Below are 23625 nucleotides of genomic sequence, written 5' to 3' on the forward strand. Positions count from 1 at the left end.
AAAAGCCCATATATGCAAGGTGCTCCTTGCATGTATTGTATGTTGCTAAATGAGGTAATATTAGAATTAGATTGTTGACGTGTCCCAGGCAGCTGAATTAGCCCTTTAACACTGCAACACTGCTGAATTTAACAAGCCATATCATATGGTACTTCCTATAGTTAATAAGTTACACCAAGAGATGGTGGACATCTATAACTTCAATCTGAGCAAAAATTGCGGATGTTTCTATGCAAAGTTGATAGATTGTGAAGCCCCTTGTGCATGCAATAGAGCATCCGCTTGCTATGATAGTCCAAACACAGCATACTTGAGCCAATGTTTCGGGATGTGGAATCAAACTATGGAATGGATTGAGTAAGGACCTCAAACAATGCACAACGATGAGCCAATTCAAGAAACAATACAAGCAGTTGATGTTTGCTAAATACAAGGATGAAGAGTCTTGAACCAGTCATGATGTGCTATATATATCACTATATTGACACTTACTATAGTACACATTATGGCATTGAATGGTCATACGAGGTGCATTATAAAAAAATAAATAAAATAAAATAAAAAAAACCTTAAATTGTATTATGGAAAGCAGGAAGTGAACAAATGTAACAGTTACTGATTGTAAAAGTATCCAATGGAGGGGTAGGATTTAATAAGCTTTGCTTCTTCCTACTCCTTTTGGACATGTGGAACTGGGAACTGATTATGGGATGCACTCAATTGGAATCTGATGCATGTTCAAATGAAATAAAACCATTACCATTACCATTACCATTACCATTACCATTACCATTACCATTACCATTACCATTACCAATGTTTTGCTAAACCGTGTTCAGGGTAGGAGGAAGGGACATGGTGTGTTGTCAAAACACTGCTAATGGTGAGGAGAGTAGCGGGAATGTAACCAAAAAAAAAAAAACCCACAGAAATAGCGGAAATAGAATCCTCAGCCAAAAATGCATGGCTAATCAATATAACCTGAGAATACAATGACCTGGATGAATGAGAATATTCACAGGCATAATACATACATAGATACTTTATATATCCATCAATATAATATTAGCATGGTGATACAGTGGTGTTCAAGATCCCAATGTAAATGACGACGATGACGGCTGTGTTTGCTTAATAGTATCACAAGTGGATCAGACATTTTGATGAGCTGGTATGGCGAAGACTGACAAATTCTGAGCCTGGTGATGTCATAATATGCACATTAGTTATTGTTATTATTGTCTCAGAAAAAGAGTGCTGATATAGCATTTAGGATTTAGTCCGTGCAAAACAATACAACAACAAATGAACTTCTGAAGATGCATTAATTGTACCTAATTAATTTTTGAATAACTTTTCTACCACTCTCCATCAGTGTGGCACTCACAGAAATGTAAACCACACAACTTTTTTCCTTAAACTTAATTAAGTATTAAGTTGTTAAATACAACAATTAACAATACAATTAAGTATGTTAAATTCATATTCTGTGGGGAAATATGTTCTCTTGCTCGAAATGATATAACAATGGTCACGTTACGTCAAGGGAACACATTTTACTCAACACACTCACTGAAAATCTCAAGTATTTTCAAGTCATCAGACTAAAATACGAGTCAAGTCCTGAGTCATTGATGTCAAAGTCCAAGTTGCAGGTCCTTGCTGATATATGGATGTTATTACAATTACGACTTGAGTCTGACTGGAGTCCAAGTCAAGGGACTCCAGTCCACACCTCGGCTGTTTACATGAGTGCGTTACCTGCTGGATACAGTAGTTGCTGCCCTGGAGCTCCTTCCTTGTGTGCTCCTGCCTGTTTTGGACTCGTCAGAGCCATTCAACAGCGAGAGCTCTCGTAGTTGCTCCTGTCTGATCTCGTCATTGTAATCCTGCGGGAGCAAAACAAAACAGCACGCCTCACTTATTAAAATGAAAAACATTCAACGCACTTGTGCAGCGAATGTCACATGCGACTGTCATGTCAATTAAAATCATTCAAATCATCTTGACAGATTCTGTTTACAACGAATGAAAAAGAATGTCACTTCTTTTTCATCTTAGAAATTAGTGAAGACTTGTTTTTATTTTAAAAATCCGAGTGCATTTTCGATGGTGAATTAACTAATTAATTAACAGGATTACAGTGTTTGTAAACCAAAATGTCAATATGTATGCGATCCATAACCAATACTGATAATTGCACTGATAAGCGAATGGGCTGAATAGCATTCATTATGTTGTCATTTCTAAGAAAACAAACACTTTTATTTCAGAGGAAATGCCAAATCTAATTAACATGATGACATACTCTCTCCATAATTGTGCTCTTGACAACAAAATTAGGGAGGCAACATTGTCTGTTCTTATGTGAGACACAGATACTTTTTCTTTTTCACTTTGTCATCACTTTTTCATCTGGTTCCTCCCACAGCCTGATTGTGTCTTCTCAGGTATCGTTACCTCTCAATACCGCTTTAACTTAACTTAGGACTTAATTGCTGCTCAATGATCAATAAGAAAAGAAGAGACTTGTGGCGTAACTATGTTGGGAAAGAACTACAGAGTCAACCGCGTGTAAAGACGTAACCATGTGTTGTGTGGGATGTGAAGAATTGGGGTAAGAAGTGTGCGGAATATTCAGTTTTAGGGGGTATAGCACCCCCCATGAAGTACCTAATAATAGAGGTATAAATGGACAATAGAACTATGGTGACAAGTCATTTATTTTAGTAGCCGCAAGAACTGGTATCTTCCCAATCATTACAACGCCTACAGATTGGAATAGCAACGACACAAACCAACAAAGGCGCAGTTGTGAGTATTGTCAGCACTTCAATCAGACTTTGTCGCAAGCGATTAATTTGCAAAACAAAATTGCAGAATTGCTGCAAACCGTAACAGTAAATCTGTTATGTTTTTTTTTTTTTTTACAGACCAAAGATAGTTTTTCGTACTTTACAGTTACCACTCTGAGGACTGCAAGTGGGCAGCTGAAACTATCAGGTGCGAAAACTGGTCTGTAAAAAAGAACTGTTTAGAATGTATGAATCCTCCATCAAATGGACCTGAACCGTGTGTGCTTTTCACACAGAATCAAGCAAATGCAGGATATTGCCATAATTGTGTGTGCTTGCACACAGCGACACTTCATCACAATCACTATGATCCATCCATTCATTTTTTATGATGTCCCTATTAAAGTTCTGACACCACAACAGATACTACTATTACATTTAAGTGACATTTATACGGAACACAACACAGAATTATTTTTTAAAAACTATAAAAATTGAATTGCAGAATCAAACTCCAGAAAAAGCCACAGGGAAATGAAAGTTTTTTATTTGAATATATCCCTCAGCAAGTTATTAGAGCAAACCACTTGCTACATGTACCGTCCCATAGCAGTACAATGAACACATACAAGTATTAACCAAAACTGGACAGCGAGATGTATGAGTTTTTTCCGACTACAATTTTTGACACGAACATATCACGCATGAACCGAAAAATCCTCATGACAGACGCCCAAAACATTTGACACAGCACCCGCATGCACTTCTTCATGAATTAATATGGCCGACAGCGTTCTGTTGGTTTGAACTAAGACTGGCAGATCTTTTAATTGGAAAGCTGGCAACTTATTCAAAGCGCTTTAAATGTGCCAGACCTTGTAAATGTTGACTGTTGACAGAGGCGCTAGCATGAGTACACAGAGATAAACCATGCCTAGGCTCTTTGGGTCGGACTGTTTGCTCACTGAGATTAATTTCGACCATGCGTGATGCACACATGACGCCCGTCACGCAGCCAAATCTGGATGTTTAGGGGGTTAACAAGCCAGGCGGTGTTTTCACAACCTGGCCTACAGTACCTGAAACAAGCTGCTGCTACTGGTGGGTGCTGTCGTTTCATTTCTCAATCCAACAGACCAGGCAACATTTTGACCACAATACATATAGTTGGATTGGATTCCTGACTTTCTATTGTACTGCATGTCTCAGGGGAATGACTCTTTTTGGATAATGGGCCATCTCTGAAAGACTTGTTGTTGGTTGTGATATAATCACTAGTGATGAGAACTTCAAGAAAGTGGGATTTTACCAAGCACACATTTGTTCCCTTGAACAAAAAATACAATACTGTATGTATATATATATGTATGTATATATGTATATGCACTTCCCCCTGGCCATCAGACTGCTCAATGCCAAATAAGCCCCTCTACCTGCCCACACGCACACGCAAAACTTAAATTATTGTTATTTATTCTAAATTATTTAAATTATTTGTAAAAATTACTGTTTACGCTGTACATTGTTCATATTTGATGTCATTTATTTATTCTCCACATTATTATTATTTATTATTTATTACACGGGAGCCAGGCAACGACATTTCGTTGGCAATTTCACTGCTGTGTTATTGACAATAAAGACAGTCTATGTCTATATATGTATGTATGTATATATGTGTATATATATGTATGTATGAATGTATATATATATACATATATACACAGTGAGGGTCATAAGTATTTACACCCTCTGCAATTTTGCAAGTTCTCCCACTTATAAAATAGGGAGAGATCTGCCATTTTCATCATAGATGCATTTCCACTCTTCGAGACATAATCAAAAAAAATGATTTAAAAAATCACATTGTATGATTTTTTAAAATGATTTATTTGTAAATTAACTATGGTTCAAATGTATTTACACCCCTGAGATAATCAGTGCTAATATTTAATGCAGAAGCCATTATTTGCAATTACAACCAGGTTTGCACATCCAGCAATAGGGATGTTGGCCCACTCCTCTACACAAATCCACTCTAGATCTGTCAGGTTTTGGGGCTGTCGCTGAGCAACACGAAGTTTCAGCTCCCTCCAAAGATTTTCTATTGGATTTAGGTGTGGAGACTGGCTTGGCCACTCCAGACCCTTGATATTAATGAGCTCGGGGGGCTCTTTAACAGTCAAAATTATTGCTGATTCTCAAGGGTGCAAATAAATCATTAAAAAAATCATAAAATGTGATTTTTTTATTTTTTTTTAGATTTTAAAAAAAATTTTTTTTTTTTTTTAGAAATTTCAGATCTCTTCCTATTTTCCAAGTGGGAGAACTTGCAAAATGGCAGGGGGTTTAAATAATTATGACCCTCACTGTATATAATATACACTACCGATCAAAAGTTTGGGATCACTTGCATATTTCTTTGTTTTCCAAAGAAAATCACATTTTCATGCATTTCACAAACATTTTTATCCATTTCACAAACAATTAAAAGCGGCCTACTATCAACAACTGTCAGTCCTCTGCATCAATCACCTGGTATGGCTGCTAATCCAAGTTAATTATTTTATGAGGCTAATAGATTATTAGAAAACCCATTTAAAAAATCTAAACTAAAACTAAAACCTCTTTCCACTACTCCCTTCAGAGAGCAGCACAAACTGGGTCTAACAAGGACAGAAAAAGGAGTGCAGGAAGACAAATATTTGAGAGTGTGTAGTTTAAGACAAGGACGCCTCACAGGTCGTCACCTGGCAGCTGTACTAAATAGTAGCCGTCAAACAGTATCAAAAGTGTCAGTATCAAAAGTGAAGCGACGACTTCAGGATGCTGGACTTCATGGCAGGATTACCAAGAAAAAGACAAATCTCAGACTGGCCAAAAAAAAAACCTAGACCTAGATAGACTTGTTCTTAATAATAGTTAATAATAATAATAGTTAATTATAGATCAAATGTAACACTAGTTACACTGTTTTTTTAAACTGAACTTTAATCTTAACTAGCACTAAAATTTAGCTGTTTTTTTTTACTTTTGCCCCATGCCAGTACAAAGTTTTATGGAAAATGGTTCACGAATCTCTACATAATCGAAAAAGGCACATTGCATCCTGAATAATATGCACTGAGCTTTGAATTCCTTGATTGACAGAAATCTTTTCCTGAATTAAAATAGCATTCTGAACCTAATATTTATGTATCTCTACAAAGCAATGTATAAGTTGCTGACAGAGAAATTAGCTGAGAAAAGATCTTCAACAAAGTAATACAATTTCCAAGTTAAGTTTATTAAGTCAATTTCTAACATTTCATAAACCGATAATGTTACCTCCGTGGTGGTAATTTAAACGTATTAATTCGTATCCTGTTTAGGGTCGTGACTCGTGAGTGAGCTGAAGCTTATCCGCCAGAAAGAAACTAACAAAAACCACCACTTTCCGCTGCACTCCTTTTAATAAATGTTCAAATAAATGCTATGTTGTGCCATCCTCACACGTCTAAACTCCTGTCAGCCACATGGACGAGTGCTCGCCGCTCTCTGCACTGCAATTACTCTTCTTTGATCTTCTTACTATCATATCAATACTGCTTAAGACTCTTACATACACTTCTTGGTGAACATAAATCTTCACAGAGCACAGCAGGCATTGTTCATGAAGCTTATCAGCTAAAGAAGCTTTGCAAAAATCCTCACAATACCATGCCATCCTGTATAAGTACTTTCCGAAAGATATTCTCTCAAGCACATTTTGGTTGTTTATCCATAAGCAGACAAAGTCCTGTTGTGTTGTTATGGATAGTCAGTCACTAACTTTCACATCCTCACACTTGTAGCTAGATTTGGATCTTGGTTCAATGCTTTGTGCTTCACTGTGTCTCATGGTTTGGCTCACCGCTTAAGGACCTGTATTAGCTCCGAGTAAATGGATTGTGACTGAAATAGTAGCCTGAAGTGGCCATCAATACTAATGATCACTTTATACGACAGTGATCAAGAACAAGGGGTCTTGCCCTAAGACTCACGTTTCCACATGCTCATGCAAGCCACTATAATTGAAAACTTATTTATTTTTTTAAATGGCCGATGACATCTAAAACACCTAAAGTGCATTTTGTCACTTCCTGTGATGACGAACAGAGATATTTTTGGTACAAATCTGGCGGCACGGCGGACGAGTGGTTAGCACGCAGACCTCACAGCTAGGAGACCACGGTTCAATTCCACCCTCGGAGTTTGCATGTTCTCCCCGTGCATGCGTGGGTTTCCTCCCACATTCCAAAAACATGCTAGGTTAATTTGTGACTCCAAATTTTCCATAGGTATGAATGTGAGTGTGAATGGTTGTTTGTCTATACGTATGTGCCCTGCGATTGGCTGGCCACCAGTCCAGGGTGTAACCCGCTTCTCACCCAAAGACAGCTGGGATAGGCTCCAGCACCCCCGCGACCTTCATGAGGAAAAAGCGGTAGAAAATGAATGAATTAATGAACGGTACAAATCTGGCTGCTGACACCATTGGCTTGAATACCGTTTGGTGTAATCACTAACAATTTCTCCAATTACTGCTAGCAAGACAAGCTAACTTCTGCTCATGGCTGAACTTCAAAGTTATTGACTGGCAACGAAATGGGCAGAAAAAAGCCTTTTGTTTCCTCGAATGCAGAGGAGGAGGACGCGGAAGAGTTCCAGTAACCAGGTACTTTCTGAGAAATAATAATGACGTTCGCATGTCTGTGAATGTAGCTTTTAGCGACCACTCTGTACACAAGATGACAGTGTGTATCATAAGTCTGTTTCTTAATTTGGTCTGCCAGAGAATATGATGAATATGATGACATAGCAAAAGGTATCCATCTCGCCAACTTAGCCGCTACATTTAGCAAGTATTAAGACCCCTCTCGATACTTCATTCATTCATTCTCTATATTGCTTGTTCCGACTAGGGTCGCAAGAGTATTTTGGAGCCTATCCCAGCTGACTTTGGGGGGTACTCCCTGGACTGGTGGCCAGCCAATCACAGGGCACATATAGACAAACAACCATTCACACTCACATTCATATCTATGGATAATTTAGAGTCCCAAATTACTCACTTTATGTCAATCCTTCAATGTTAGTCCTCTTGTATTCCTCTGTGCTACACTGCCCGTTACAATTACATGCAAATGTAAATACATCAATGGCAATTATGCAAATTATACAATAATGACATCCACCCTCCCTAGCGACATTTATTAAAGGGATAGTTAGGATTTTTTGATATGTTGTATGACATACCCATCATCAGTGTAGTGCATCAATGTTGACATAACCCACACCTCCTCCTGTGAGCTGAGTTCTGGGCGGATTTCAGTGATGAGGTTAGTTGGTGGGGCTGCTTAAATAAAAAGTTTGGCATCTCTAGACCAGGGGTCGGCAACCTTTACTATGAAAAGAGCCATTTTACCCAATGCCCACTGAAGAAAAATAGCCTGGAGCCGCAAAACATATAGTATGTTTAAAACAACATTGGAGGGAATTTGGGGGTATCAAAGTAGTTCAGATAAGAAAAGACGAGTTGGAGTACTCTTGCTAGTTTTGGAGATAAACTTACATAAATGTATGTGTAAACTACTGTAAACGTAAAAACAAGTTCCCATGCCGCTGTTTTTAAATTATCTCGAATTTATTTTTTAGATTTGTAGGTAAGTATTACTTGTTTTTCTTCATGTACTGAACTGGATAGCAGTCAGAACTCACTCAGGATGCATTCATGGTCTCAGACAAAGTTGGATTTTTTAAAACTCATTACAAAAGACGTGCATTTTCCCCACTTGGGTGTTAAAAATATTCAAGCATCGCAAAGGGAGCCACAATAAAGAGGCTGAAGAGCCACATGCGGCTCTGGAGCCGCAGGTTGCTGACCCCTGCTCTAGACAATATGTTGAGTAAAATGATGATATATGTTGAGTATATTATATAAATAATATTTGCTTACAAAAATGCTTCCTTGAAAAAAGTAAACCTCACAATCGCTCAGCTTTACTGCGCGTCCATTGTTGGGTATGTGTTCCACATTGTTGACATGCTTGGATTTGGCAATATATTAATCCAGAGAAATCGCTTAATTACGCAGATCGCTGTATGCACATTGTTTGATAAGGTCCGTTCCGCGGGGCCGGATGAAATTGCAGCGCCAGCCTGATTTGGCCCCCGGGTCTGAGTTTGACATGTATGCCATAAAGCAAACTCATGCAGCTTGTCACATTTGCAAAGCTTGATTAATATTTACAGCTTAGACTCTGCATGATTATACACCATGCACATTAGTTATGGCCAAGTGCTCCAGGGTATTCGTTTGTTGTTCCATACTGCACTTAAAATGCTGAGTGCAATGTTTTTTTTTTTTTTATTCCTCAGTAAGTGTAGGTTTAAAGGAAAAAACATCTGACTAACACTAATTGCTTCTGTGCAAACAAACTACTTTGTCTTTGTGTCACTAAAACTATTAAGTCAAAAGTACAGACATTGCTGCAGAACTTCTACAAGGGATTAAGTTATGGTGTGAAACAATGATATAAAGAAGTTCACTTACTGGAACAAGAAATTTCTTAATCTCCTCCAAGGCGTGACTCATACGGGAATAGGCCTCACCCGGTGGAGCAAAAACCTCAATTAAAACATGAAGATCGTGGCTCAGATGTGCATATTTGGCCTCTCCACTTTTCCTCAATTCTTCCTCCTAAGACATAAAAAACAGCAGTTTGAGAATTTATTTTCAGAAAACACAATGCAGTTATTATTAATTATGGTATTTGCTGACTTTAATATGCATAAATCACACATACTATATCTACTCACTAGTGCAAATGCAGTGCAGGAGATCTATCTAAATTTGACACTTTTTTCACTTTTACAATATAAAATATGTTAAAGTTGAACATTTGAATTGTATCAATGTTATTGATAATTTCAGTGATCTATTACTTTAACCAATGAATGTGAGTGTGGTGTGAATGGTTGTTTGTCTATATGTGCCCTGTGATTGGCTGGCGTCCAGTTCAGGGTGTACCCCGCCCCTCGCTCAAAGACAACTTGGATAGGCTCTGGCAAATGGTTGGATGGATTAATTTAACCATAAATGGCGCTATATTGAGATGTTTTCATTTTATTGTATTTTCTATAGAAATTAATACAATTTTAACATTGTTAATCACTTATTTTGAACAAGATGATAAAACAGTCCTTTTTTAAGCACCACAGTGGGGTATTTTAGGTGTAGCAAAAAGAGAAACTCATGCCCATCAAATATTTAAATGAATACAACCTTTGTGTCTTGCATCAAACGAGACAATCTTTTATTAAAAAATAAACAGGAAAAAGTTAAAACCCTTTCTTCTATTGAATAAAATGAACACTTAACCGTGGTAAGGCAGCCGATTAGGGTAAAGAAGTGAAACAGCTGTGTAGTACACTGGGAAACAAGGTTAATGAGAAAGCTGAATAAGGTTCAACTAAAAAGCACAGGAGACGCGAGTCAGAGTTTACTATGAGTGGATGTGCTACTTTTGTACAACATCCTTTACATTATTCATTTGTCACTCAAGCCGTTATATGTTAGCCAAAAGATGCATCCATTTGAAGTCATCAAAATCCATCTGATCAATGGTCACTTCTTCTTCTTCTTTCTCTTTGGGCTTTTCCCTTCAGGAGTCGCCACAGCAAATCAATCTCCTCCATCCAAACCTGTCTTATGCATATATCTGTCACACCAACTACCCTCATGTCCTCCTTCACTACATCCATAAACCTCCTCTTTGGTCTTCCTCTACACCTCCTACCTGGCAGCATCCTTCTACCAATATATTCACTATCTCTCCTCTGGACATGTCCCAACCATCTCAGTCTGGCCTCTCTGACTTTATCTCCAAGGCCTTTAACATGTAATGTTATGTACTCGTTCCTGATCCTATCCATCCTGGTCACTCCCACTGTGAACCTCAGCATCCTCTTCTCTGCTACCTCCAGTTCTGCTTCCTGTCTTTTCCTCAGTGGCACTGTCTCTAGACCAAACAACATGGCTGGTCTCACCACAGTTTTGTACACCTTTCCTTTCATTTTAGCTGAAACTCTTCTATCACGCCTGACATTTTTCTCCACCCGTTTCATCCTGCCTGCACACGCTTCTTCACCTCCTTTTCACAATCGCCATTGTTCTGAACTGTTGACCCTAAGTAAAATTCTCCACCGTCTGTATCTCTTCTCCCTGTAACCTCACTCTTCCACATGGGTCCCTCTCATTCACACACATATATATCCATATCCATATATATTCACTATCTCTCCTCTGGACATGTCCCAAACATCTCAGTCTGACCTCTCTGACTTTATCTCCAAGGCCTTTAACATGTAATGTCCCTCTGATGTACTCCTTCCTGATCCTATCCATCCTGGTCACTCCCAATGTGAACCTCAACATCTTGCGTAAAATAAAAGCACATAAAGACAAAACAACACTGGGCCAAGGAACATCCACCTGCATGATGCCATGATTAACTTTTACACATACAGACTATAAGCGACTATAAGCAACCTGACACATGAGAGATGGCATTCTAACACTGCCACTGCCCACTGCATGTAGGTTGTCGTATGCTAGAGACGTCTTCCTCACTATACTTGTTCTGCCTTGTGGAAAGTCCAAAAGGTGAGATGTGGTCTGTCTTTGACTGAGTACAGTATTAACCTGGCTGATCCACCAGCACAATGTGCAATATTGATGTACCTCCCAGGCTCAGATATCACCCCCCCCCCCTCCCCTGCCGAGCTGACGGACCCAAGTGGGTCACAGCTGAATGAGATACTGATTCAGACACAACCTTTAAGTGTCAACTTGTCCTGAAAAGGATGTCAGCGTGTAGATGAAATCGATATCACACACATGCTATGCATCCTTGCCTTTTGTGATATGGTACTGCACATGTATATCATGTTGCCTCTGTGCAACACAGCGTGTCAAGACTCTTCAAGTAATGAAGTAGATGCTAGTTAATTAGCTGAGAAACACAATATTTAACATTAGCTGAGGCGCATCTGTGAGTGACATAGTATAAAGGCCGAGGGCAAACACCTCAGGGAGTGAAGACCTTACCATTTCAGTGTTCTTTGTAGTCAACTCATTCAAAAAAATGTCCTCGACAAACCTGCACACTAATGCATCAGGGTCGCTGAGATAAAACAGTTCTTTGTTACAAAGGTGGAAATGAAAGGATATTTATTTCTCTGTAATTGAACATTTTATCTTGGTGTGTACTCCAAATCCATTTTTATACTGAAGCTTGGTTCGAAAGTTTAATGTCAGGGTTACAACATAAAATTAGCATTTGTTTGGCTCATCACAATTTTTTGGATCAAATGCATACTAGAAAACTGTGGCAGATGATTGTGGGTATTTCTCCTAATGACTGGGAAGTACAAATGTTTTATGAGTTATGATTATCCCTTATCTAATTGTCTATACAATTACGTATAGACAGGGCTGTCCTTTTGATATTTATAATTAAAAAAAACATGCTGGAAAAAAATATATACATAATTACGTACATATTTTCTACATTTAAAAAGAAAAATCTTAGTTTTTTAGTTATTTATTATCAACATTTTAGCCTTTTGTAGTTATGCCTGTTTCCCACTTTTGCTGGGTTTTTGTTTAATTTCTGCCATGACCCATGTGATTCCTCATGTTTATTGATGGTTTGTATTTAATTACCAAATACTGTAAATGCATGACGCAAGAAACACTTTTATGCACACCCTTACTGGCAAAATATATCGACAATGACAATTAGCACTGAGCCAAATGCATTGACCATCAATAGAACCACCCAGTGATTAGGGGTGCGGAAAAGTCTGAACATGTACATAGGTTGATCTGACAAATCATTAAGTAAAATTAATCAAATGTACAATTACTACCGCTTCTGCTGGGACATTAACACGTAGCATGCGACTGTTCAAGTCCCATGCAAAAACAAGTCAAACGTCATTGGCTGATGCTGACGCAGTCAACACCGCCGTATGGTATATTTTCTACCCAAGGTGTGCCTAAAGCTCTTCTGAGTAGTGTTGAGTCTTTCAAAAAAAAAAAAAAGAAAGCCAGAATTTATGAAAGCGAGACCATTTTTGGTCCATAAGCAGATCCTAATTACCATTACCAACACACTAAATTTGACCCAAATAAAATTGTGACTTGTGTTCTGTGCACACACAACAAAACAAAAAACACCTTGGATGTATGGATGGATGACTACATCCAGTGTGTCTCCTGCTGGGATGCAACTGCATTCCATCTATTTTTTTAACAATTAAATATTAAAGGCCTTAAGCAGAAGAAAAGAAGAAAAAAAAGCACAGGTCAGCACCAAAATCCCTCTTGTTCAATTGAAACCAAATGAAGAATCAAGAGACAATGCAATAAACATAAAATAACCTACTGACTCTGACTGAAAAAAATGTCAGCAAGTGAAAGAGCAAATGTGTTAGGCCTCAATTTATTGCGCCCTCTGCTGGTTGGTGCCAATTAGGGAAACCACAGATTGTTACCAGTGGAATCTTTTAATGATCTTTATTACACAAGTGTCTGTATGGGGTTTATTTCTTCAGAGAATGCATACAGAACAAATAACAACTCGTATGGGTCTCCATCTTTCCTCTAATAAGCGATACACTAATGACCCGTTCAAGAGCACTGCGCATTTGTGCTTTTGTCTATCTATCCATTCATCCATCTTCCTGCACTTATCCAGGTCTGGGTGGCGGGGGCCCAGACTTCCCGGTCCCCAGCCACAACCTCCAGTTCCACTGGGTGGACACCATGGCATTACCAGACCAGCTGTAAGACATAATCCTGACCGAGGTCTGCCCTGGGGCCTTCTCCCGGCTGGGTACATGGTGAAGTCTTTTGTTTTTTTATTAAATATGTATGCAAAAAACTGTTGTTGAAGTAACGGCGAAAAACACTACTGAATTCAAGACAAACGTCCTCGTAAAGTACGAGTAGTTTCCACTAGAATAACACTGCAATGTAAGCGTAGGAACCTTTAACACAGGTTGCAGAGGAAATGGAGACACATTATAGATAGTGAGCCAGGCCAGTGAGGAAGTGATGATGATTGTACCTGCTGCTGATGTTTACTGCAAAGATCAAGTGAAGAAATATTCGGCTCTAAACTGCAATAAAACATCATTCACATGGCTAATATTTACTGGATTAGTTAGATTACATGATTTTTCACGGTAAAAATGAATGTTTCGGTTTTTGTCTAACCTTTTGGAACAGATCGATGCTGAAAAGCGAAGTTCCACTGTATTGAAATGCAGCTCCACTTTCACCAAAGGCTGTTGTGTTGTTTGAAAACGATGTCTTCAGCATTAAGAGCGATGTAACTCTATAGGATGACACTGAAACCTGCGATGAAAGAGCATGCACGCTCTGCTAAGTTTAGCTCCGGGGAACGGCATGTCAGTAGGATAAATGACTGAGGCAAAGTGCTTCATTATGTTGCACTCACACATGACAATTACACAATATGCTTTTAATTTATATATAAGTCTTCCCCTACATGTGTTTGTCAGATTAAAGCTATTCATCTCCATTATTGGCTTGGATGTTGCTGGCTTGGTGTATTGTCAAGTTTTTCTTACTATTTCCATCTATTTGATGAGCTAAACAATGACATACCGCATATTTCCACACAAATCGATTTATATTACCTTGCCTTTATCCCTCATAGACCCTTTTCCGAGGATGGACATCTTCACTCCTGTTTCCTCTTGTAGCCTTTTCATGGAATTTCCCCGAGGCCCCAGCAGCTTTCCAACAAAATTAAACTGCGACAGAAGTGAGAGGAGAAAAAAAATGGTAGTCACAAGTGGAAAAAAGTCAAAATGGTGACATAAACATTTGGACAAATACAGTCAGTAGTTTTTCTTTTCACGGCCTTGAAGGAAAAGAAACGTGATCCATTAGGCAAAAAACGCTTAACCGCAAAAGGTGTTTGACGGCCATTAGTCATCTTTTATCAATATAATCTCGGATTCCGTTCACCATCCGTCATGTGGGGGAAAAACATATAATGTAGCCAGCAATAAATCAATATAATTGCGCTTTTTGTGTCGCACATTAAAGGTGAATGGGACTTTCATCTGTGGTCCAACATAACATAATGCACCCATCTTTGGCTTGAACTGTGCCCTGGCTGGTCATGTATCTCATATTGGTCGTGCAGAGAAGAGGGGAAAAAGGTGGGGAAACATGGACTGAAACCAATAACATCCTAGAGACTATTCCAGAGGTCAGTGTTGAGATAAAGTCAGAAATAATGAGTTTTGTCCCTGTGGAAATTAAGCAATACTATCCAGATGACAAACGATCAGATTCAAGCCTCAGGGTTGACTATCATTTTCCTCTTAACCGTGCACCGGCTTGTATTCACATGGAGAAACGTTCCTTGGTTGTTTGTTGGCTGAGAATACCGGTGAATACGGGTGCTGACAAGAGACAAATGAAAACATAACTTAAATATATTTTTGTAAAAACTTTAATTAACTTCAACTACTTTACATTGGGCTGAGGTAAAAAAAAATGTAATTCCTCCCAGTGTTTGTGTTGGTTTATTTTTAACATATTTTTATTTTTAACATAGAAGATAACATTGGAGTACATTGCATGTCTACAGTAATTCAACATGTCCGAAAAGGAGCAGGAAAAAGCAGCGCTTAGAGCAGGGGTCTCAAACATGCGGCCCGCGGGCCAAATGTGGCCCACAGGACACTAGTTTGAGGCCCCCACCTTGATATGAAAGTTTAATGTTAGTGCGGCCCGCGCAAGTTTGATATGGATGCTGTATGGTATCATGTACCCAGAAAAAAATATTACGTTTCATTAATGTTCATGTTAAAGGTTAAATAACTGTTAATAGTTATCCTCCTTATTCGTGTGGAAGTGGTAAGTTTTTGGCTATTTAAGTTTAAAGGAAATAACTTGAAGGCTACCGTTTAGGTGGCTAGCTCTCTAGTTTGCGAGTTAGCATGTGTCTCAAGACCCTGCAGTTGCGCAATATGTTGTAAATAAAAAAAAGTATAAATGTGACTATAGTCGTGTTTTGTCATGTCTACAGGGCTCTAATAATGCTTTGTTCATTTTAATCTGAAAAAAATCATTTGTCTACCCACCAACTATATGTGGTTTCTTAAGTTTTTATTATTATTATTATATTTATTTATTACTGATTGATTTTCTTTATTCTTGATTTGTTTATTTATTTTTCATCTTATTTTGTGTAGAAAAATAAAAATTAAGATATTTGAGAACAATGGAATGTTTTGTCAGAGCTTTTCTTGTAGAAAATCGGAACAAAAGCAAAGTTTATTCATTTTTCTGTTTTTAATAAATGCGTTTATTAATCTAGCTCCAGTGGCCCACAAGTAAATTGAATTTGAGGCCCCTGGCTTAGAGTGTCTACAGATTAGTTAGTTATAGTGCAGGTTTTGGCTGTTTTTTCCCCGGTGTGTTCTGTTTTTAGAAATTATGTTGTGTTACAAGCACTCGTGGAACAAATCAGGGGCGGGGGGAAACGACCGGGCCCTTTAAACCCAAATGATAAACCCTCATGATAAGCTAATTTCACAACATACACATGCCTGAAACAGCGGGGTGTACGAGCTTTAACATCACGGATACGTCATTTTGAAGACAACAAAAACATCAGGCTACAGGGCCAGGGGCTGGGTGGGCGGCACGCCACGCCACTTTGGTAGTAATGACTGCTAGTAATGAAAGATGAAAATATGTCCACCGGAAGGAATGTGTTGGACTATGACACAACACTTTCTGTGTCTATAGTTCACCCGACTGATATTGATATTCTTCTACTATTTGGTAAAACTCGGATAAACTTGACCTTCAAATGTTTGCTCTCATTGTGAAGAGACCACCCCCACTCCCTCAGAGTTGAACAGGTGGTCGGCCGCCCACCACACCTTCACTAGACCGATCCAAGCTGAACCCAAATGATATTAACCTTCTCACAAAACAACCCTCTCCTGCTGAGGCTGAGCTACTAATAACTCCTGGGCCAGCTGTGGAGCTGCTGTGACTCAACTCCAACAACTGCACACTCAGCTGCTTCGCTCAACATTAACACCCGTCAGGGGACACACAGATGAAATCGTCCTTAAGAAAATAAAAGGATCCCTGCTGTCCTTGCTGGTCCTCTGATCGGCGTAATTAAGGCACTTTTAGAGAGGATGCTTTGACAGGACTTTGCCTTTGCTGGCAGGGAGGTGGACAGCAGATGGTCATGGCTGCGATGGTGGGAACACACTTGCTTGGCATTAGAAGGAGAGTGGCCTGTTTTCATTAAGTTAATGTCTGGAGCCACTCTGCAGCTCCACGGAGGACAATTTGGGCTTTGGAGAGGGGGCAAGGTAGTGCTGTTAAATGGGGTTTGAAATGATGCAATGTGCCCCCCGCTGTCTCAACAATGACAGCTATGCAGATATTACAAAGAAGGATGCTAGGGCTGCACAAGTGTCATGGAATTCAATACAAAAGCTGTAATAAAACTTTCAAGATGATAATGCCAGACAAGCAGTGCTTCTATAACACCATTCCTAATTAGAGCCACCTATTGTTGAATTATTGCCTCAGTGTCAATGGAAATGAGCATCTTTGTAAAGACCATTTCTAATACTTTCAGTGGCAGTCACAACACTATAAAATGTGCTTATGTTTAATTTACAACATGGCTTCAGCACTTATCTAAGCAAAACACCTTTCTATAATATCAGCTTTTTTTGGGACACGGACAAAAATGTAATTTTGCTACGAGCAGAGCACTGCTGCGGCGCTATACCTAAAGGTCACCATAACTCAGGCTGGATATACTCAAAAAGTGGAACCATTTACAAGGACATAATACAAATTAATATGTCACAAGCTGTACGTGTATGCACAACTTGCTGTGCAAAATTAGCTTGTTAAACTGTTCCACTTGGTTTCCACAAAATGTTTCTGGAGTACATACAGTGGAGCCTCGGTTAGCACACGCCTTGGTTAGTGTGTTTTGTGACTCACTTTGCGTACAGCATGTCGTGCATCTTGTGTTGTTAATACACTGAGTGAGTCCTTAATGTAGAGTATTTTTTAATCCCAAATGTCCTAGTCAGCATACTTCGATTGCTAACCGAATGGCTAACGCAAACAAAGGTCAGCTACGTCATCAGTGGTTGATTCTAAAAAATGTTGACAAAAAACATGTTTTTATAGTTTTAGAATTATAGTTTTACATGCGTAAAACTATTCTAAATCAGTAGAAATGACAAATGTAAAGAATAAACAAACATTTAAGTTTTATTTTTATCTTCACTGAAGAGGCGAGTGTCCCCAAAGACATGATGTGGCAGCGAGATCAACACCGACGCTGCCTTCCTCTTTTGTTGTGAGTTATTTATTGAATTCAATAGTGTTTCTCAATCTTCTTTGTGAAAAGCACTTGCAACTTTCTTTGGCTCCATTCTGGGTTATTGATGTGAGAAACCCTACTGAGGTGAAGAAATACGGACTCTTGGAAAGATGGGGTTGAAGAGCGAAGTGTAAGACATCGAGTCTTTGGGAATAGTCATTTACATTGCATCAATATAAACATGTTACGATAACAATGTATTGTACAATTAAATACGATTGAATTTGTAAAATCATTCCAAACTTTAGATTTTTTGCTTCTTCTTAATTTTTTCTCTTTCGACTTTTCCCTTCAGGGGTCGCCACAGCAAATCAACCACCTCCATCCAACTCTGTCTTCTGCATCTGTCTCCTCACACCAACTACCCTCATGTCCTCCTTCACTACATCCATAAACCTCCTCTTTGGTCTTCCTCTACACCTCCTACCTGGCAGCATCCTTCTACCAATATATTCACTATCTCTCCTCTGGACATGTCCCAACCATAACTGGCTTTATCTCCAAGGCCTTTAACATGTAATGTTATGTCCTCCTTCCTGATCCTATCCATCCTGGTCACTCCCACTGTGAACATCAGCATCCTCATCTCTGCTACCTCCAGTTCTGCTCCCTGTCTTTTCTTCAGTGGCGCCGTCTCTAGACCAAACAACATGGCTGGTCTCACCACAGTTTTATATACTTTCCTTTCATTTTAGCTGAAACTCTTCCTTCACACCTGATATTTTTCACCACCCGTTTCATCCTGCCTGCACACGCTTCTTCACCTCCTTTTCACAATCTCCATTGTTCTGAACTGTTGACCCTAAGTAAAATTCTCCACCGTCTGTATCTCTTCTCCCTGTAACCTCACTCTTCCACATGGGTCCCTCTCATTAACACACATATACTCCGTCTTGCTGCGGCTAATCTTCATTCCTCTCCTTTCCGGGGCAAACTTTCCACTTTTATAGCATCTCCTCCACCAAACTTTTGATTTTTTTGCTGATGTATTAAAAATCAATGACCAGCTTGCACGCTACTACAATTTACATCCATTTTGGTGTTCAGTCAATGGAGGTTACAGAGCATATGTGACACCCAGTGCATGTCTCTACATGGATTCATTGAAAGATGTATGGCTGATTTGTATCAATCTATCTAAAAGCTGCATCTGGCTGTTTTGTGTTAACATTTTTTGCTTTCTGGAACAGATTAATTAGGTTTTCAGAATTTGTGATGGGAAAAATGTATTTGGTTACAGTATATTTCAGTCTGTCAGACCTTCTGAAAAAAATGTATTATGCTAATCGAGGTTTCATTGTACTTTGTGCATCACATTTCAAAAACCGCCAACAACAACCCCTCAACTATACGTATGACTACTTGAGGAACCACATGAGTGTTCACACCTTGGGAGGCTGTAAAACATCTAATCTATCATGTTTTACAGCAAGAGGTGTACCAAACACGCTGGTCCACATGATGGATGCAATTGTAAATGTGACATGATGAAACGCCCATCAAATTGGATTGTTTTTGATGAAAGATAAATGTGTCTTTAACAGCCTAATATCATGTGACACTTGACCTATTCTGTAAGTTTCATGTTATTATTTGTGTGGTGAAAAGATGATGGTTAGCTAGATCAACCATTTGATTGCTGCGCGGCAGCATCTTGTCATCTCAGATGACGCTCAGTGTCAAAATACAGCAGAGAATACAGAGATTGTTTAAAAAAAAACACAAAAAAAACATTTAGTGTAGCCAGTCCTATTTCATTTAGTCATTTTACTGCACCAATAATTACATGAACTAAATAATGGACTTTCATTCATTCATTTTCATTCATTTTCCACCGCTTATCCTCAATAGGGTCGAGGGGGGGCTGGAGCCTATCCCAGCTGTCTTCACCCTAGACTGGTCACCGGCCAATCACAGGGCAAAAATAGACTTTTTTCTTGCAAATAATTTTATTATGATTGCACGAAGACAGCTGGGATAGGTCCAGCACACCCGCGACCCTTGGGAGGATAAGCGCTAAACTATTGTATAGATCAGGGGTGGGCAAACTACGGCCCGGGGGCCACATCCGGCCCGCCAAGTGTTTGAATACGGCCCGCCCAATCTTTCCAAAGTATTTCATTTAAACTCAACATACAACCTGACATCATGGCCTGAGCCAACCTTTTGATGGTTTTATCAATTTCGTTTTTTGACATGGTCTGTTGTTTACAAAGTGCTCCTGAAAAAAGGGACACAAGCACATAATAATAATAATAATAATAATAATAATAATAATAATAATAATAATAATAATAATAATAATAATAATAATAATAATAATAATAATAATAAATTTATTGTTTGTTGGCTTTTATCTTGTATTTTATATTGGTGTTTTTATCTCCTGTTCAGCGACCTTGGGTGTCCTGAAAGGCGCTTTTAAATAAAAAAAATGTATTAATAATAATAATAATAATTATTATTATTATTAGATTATTATAATTATTATTAGAACTATTATATTAATGCTAATTATTATATTAATTATATATAATATTATTGTATATTTGCATATTTTACATAATAATAATATAATAATTATTATTTTAATTTTATTGTAATTATTATAATATTTTATTATTTTTAAAATATTTAAATATAAATATAAAATTATAAATAATAATAGCAGATTGCATGACAATTTTACAGATACAATAAAAATATATATACGTGTAAAATATATAGTCTGCCCCCTCCCCCCCTCCCCCCGTAAATTTTGTCATATCAATGCGGCCCGTGAGTCAAAAAGTTTGCCCACCCCTGGTATAGATTGTTGCTGCCATTAAATACATTACATAGTGATCTGTGTTTTAATCATATACACCTTAAACAAACAAACCCAAAAGGCAGTTTATTTGCAAATGAACCCTTCATGTCCCATTATGGAGGCCCGTCTCACACAGATGGCACATATCAGCGTTTTTCACGGCAGATGTACATTCTAAGCACCAACTGACTTTCATGAAGATTAATTTCCTTCAATGTGCCAGCATGCACAGTGGACCTTTTCCATGCACTGCAGACATTTGGATGGTAAAACGAGCACGTCTGAAACTATAACAACAATGTCTCGCCTCCATTCAGTGGACTGCGCCAAAAGCTCAAAAATTCAGGAATCCTCAGGACACAAGACAGTCACAGGTATGGGACGTTAGTGAACAACAACAAACAGGCAACTAACAGTAGTCTAGCTGAGCCAAATAGAACCATAATTACTAAAGTCGCCATTTTCATAGTTTGGCTGGTCTTGTGGCTTATAGTGCGTTGCGACTAATTTCACATGTTTTTAAACGTTAATTTATCCTGACTCTCACGCACCAAGGAGTTAACACGACCGTTGACAGCCGTGAGAGCTTGTGACAACTATATGCTCCTGTAGCTACCCCTGAAAAAACAACTGAAACATTAACTTAAAGACAACTGAGAAAGACTGAACACAAACAAAATGCTGGCGGAATGAGATTGGGAGTTTGGTGAACTTGCATACCGACACATTTTTTGACTGATGAAACTTACAGTCACCAACAGGTGCGCTCTGCAGCTACCTCCTACAACTGTAAAGGACCCATATCTAACAAAATATAAGCATAGACCGAACAAAAAGTCCAACATGACTGTTCCAGAATGCAGCAGTGGTAAAGCATCCTGCACGCCACCCATGTATAGTGCATTACTAAAAGTAAATGGGATTACTGGTGCTTTTGCTACAAGATGACATTAATCTTCCATGCACTAATTCAGCATATCGGAAACTATGCAGAAGAGTTCTCTCAAGTAATAATGTCATTAAATTTACATTTAATTACATTCAGGCGGGGTGGCTGCTGTAAGCAAGAATGGCCAGTGCCGCACATCAAAAACCTGACAGAACAGATTTATGAGACCTTGTAAATTTCTCCATTGCTGCACCGCCAAGGCAGGACCTTATTGCGTACTCAAGGAGACAGCGACATAAGTAAGAGTGTGACTTGAAAGGAAGGCAGGTAGTGGTGCCCTTTAGTAATACTCTGCATACAACTTAGTGGACACAACAAGGGACACCTGTATAATCAAATCAACATCTTTTACAAAAAGATCATAATGTTGTATTCATTTATCAGTATCTTTACTGGTGTAGTCGCGGTTCGATCATCACTCGCGCACTCTATCGTGACTGCTGTTTCATGGTTGACTATGGACTACTGCATTTTCTATATGTAGTATTCTGGCCACTCTGCTTCAGTAATGTTACATGACATGAGATTAGATTACCTTCACACTGCATGTGTTCTCCCATTCCGTGTGGAAGTGGTAAGGTTTTGGCTTCTTACTTCATCCTTCCTCCCCAATCCATTTGAAACACTAACACAAAGTTTATAATAAGTAAATTGGAGAGGCTATATAGTTAGCTCAGTTGCTTGTTTTGCTAGTGGCAGTTGTCTCTTGTATTCCTGCAGTGATCATGTAGCCTGTGCATTACAGTTTTTGCAATAATAATAAGTAGTGTTATTTCATGTCTACAGTGCTTTAATAATGGTAAAAAAATTGTAATGTTAGGACCAGTTTTGTGGTTGAATACAGCCTCCAGAAATATGCATATTCAAGCAAATTTTATGTATTTCTTGTCTAAATTTAGCATTTCCCAAAGTAAAAATTGCTAAATGAACTAAAATACATACACACGGCATTCAGACGACGCAATGATTATATGTAGCATTCAACACTGGTCACCGAGTGTTACAATAACACACAAGTACAAGTCTTGATAGCCACAACAAAAGGCTTTTATTGCGTGTTTATTGCACAACTCAACTGTGACCGCACCAGAACACGTTTACCGAGCAGGAATCTTCTTTATGTCTTAAATGGTTTCATTTATAACTGGGATAGGCTCCAGCATGCCCGCGACGCTCATGAGGATAAGCGATAGAAAATGAATGAATGAATGTTTGTGTTGTTGGCTATACAGTAAAGTCTCGTTATATCGATATCGGTTATATGGAAGTACTGCTTATTACGATACTATTTTCATTTCCCGGCAAATTTCTAGTCTTTTATGATATAATTAGTTCCGTTAGTACGATACCCGGTTATTATGATAATCCGGTTACTATGATGCCCTTTTCATCTCCCGCCAGCCAATTTGGTCTGCTTATATCGATACAAAAGCAGCTTAAATCAATCTTTGCTTAAGGATTTCAATACCAAAAAAAAACACGGCGAACGGCTGCTTCCAGTCAACTTTATTTTTCACACTTCCACCACCAGAGTGCAGCACACACACCGATTCCCGCACTTCCTGGTTC

General features: G+C 38.6%; 1 protein-coding gene across 3 annotated transcripts in view; it reads right to left on the reverse strand.

Moving 5' to 3' along the window:
- The window catches only part of khdrbs2 (KH domain containing, RNA binding, signal transduction associated 2), a 70638-nt gene that overhangs the window by 27588 nt on the left and 19425 nt on the right, over window positions 1–23625 (reverse strand). For all 3 annotated transcript variants that reach the window (XR_009120386.2, XR_009120385.2, XM_058058717.2), the window contains exons 3-5: window positions 14547–14663; window positions 9370–9516; window positions 1762–1889 (exon numbers count right to left, since the gene is read on the reverse strand). Coding sequence is in view for 1 of the 3 variants with exons in the window: in XM_058058717.2 (XP_057914700.2) it covers window positions 1762–1889; window positions 9370–9516; window positions 14547–14663 (392 nt within the window). In the remaining 2 variants the exon portion in view is untranslated. The remainder of the gene's footprint in view (window positions 1–1761; window positions 1890–9369; window positions 9517–14546; window positions 14664–23625) is intronic.

This window comes from Doryrhamphus excisus, linkage group LG20, assembly GCF_037039965.1.
Source record: "Doryrhamphus excisus strain RoL-2023G ecotype Guam linkage group LG20, RoL_Dexc_Guam_v1.1, whole genome shotgun sequence".
Lineage (NCBI taxonomy): Eukaryota > Metazoa > Chordata > Actinopteri > Syngnathiformes > Syngnathidae > Doryrhamphus > Doryrhamphus excisus.